General features: G+C 40.6%; 1 protein-coding gene across 1 annotated transcript in view; it reads left to right on the top strand.

The window, feature by feature from the left end:
* Nucleotides 1-999, top strand: part of ppfia1 (PTPRF interacting protein alpha 1) — a gene marked incomplete in the record, with an annotated part of 36,411 nt that overhangs the window by 12,132 nt on the left and 23,280 nt on the right. Inside the window, 1 exon segment of the mRNA XM_035682372.1 lies at nucleotides 175-276. Coding sequence (XP_035538265.1) covers nucleotides 175-276 — 102 coding nt within the window.

Genomic DNA, 999 nt, shown 5'->3' with positions numbered 1-999 from the left:
ACACACACACACACAGTACTTGCTTTAGTGAGAAAAAATAACATCACAAATGATAAAAGGAAGCGCACTAGTTTAGTGCTGTTGGCTAAGTGGTTAACCAGATAAGTGTTTAGATGGTTATCACCAGCAAATGAATGACTGGCAAAGGTGTTAACAAACTGGTGTTTTCTCTAGCTGGCTTACCTCAGGGAGCAGAACAGCCAGAAGAGAGGGCTTGCAGATGGAACCAGCGAGGTCAACCACAACTCTGAAAACACACCAAGCACTAATGGCAAGGTGAGGTTACTCAGCAGCATATGTGAAATGGCAAGTGTGTGAAAGCCAAGCGGCTGACAAGGCCGCAGTTGCTTGTGTGTGACAAATGTCTGGCATCTGTTCAGTTGATGAAATAAGACTAATTACAAAAAACACAATTACAGACTGTTTATGCAAATAAGAATACGCTTTAACTCTACAGGTTAATAATGCATTGGTGTGTTAGTGGACGCTGTTTTCCTTCTCTTCTTCCATTTATTGAGATCAAATGAACATTTCTGTCCTGGTATACAAAGATTAGCTGTGCTGTGCCGTGCCATCTACATACACGCACAGACAAGATGCAAATAGTGGAATAGGTGGGCAGGCTGGAAACAGACCAGGTTACTGCTGACAGCTTGTTCTGCAGTATGTCTCGGCTTAAAATAATACTCTGACATCAATTCATCAGTGCTTAAGGAGCAGCTGGTATAGAGTAAGTGTGAGATTCTAACTCATTGTATGACTCACATTCTCATCATGTGTATAAGAGGTTTGATCCAAATGTAAAATGACAACAAACTTAACAGGTAAACTGTAATTTATGTGGATGTTTTGTCTTTCAAATGCAGAGTCAGAGCGTTTGATGTAATGTTATGGATGTGCCCTGATCAGAGGAAAATCAGCAACCAGAGTGGCACAGACGAACTTCACATATATTATATTAATCAGTCCAAAGTTAACTTTTAGGCTCATCTGCCAATG

This window comes from Morone saxatilis, unplaced genomic scaffold (genome assembly GCF_004916995.1).
Source record: "Morone saxatilis isolate NCDOM2014 unplaced genomic scaffold, NCSU_SB_2.0 Contig11, whole genome shotgun sequence".
NCBI classification, from domain to species: domain Eukaryota; kingdom Metazoa; phylum Chordata; class Actinopteri; family Moronidae; genus Morone; species Morone saxatilis.
This window is presented reverse-complemented; position numbering and strand designations above follow the sequence as displayed.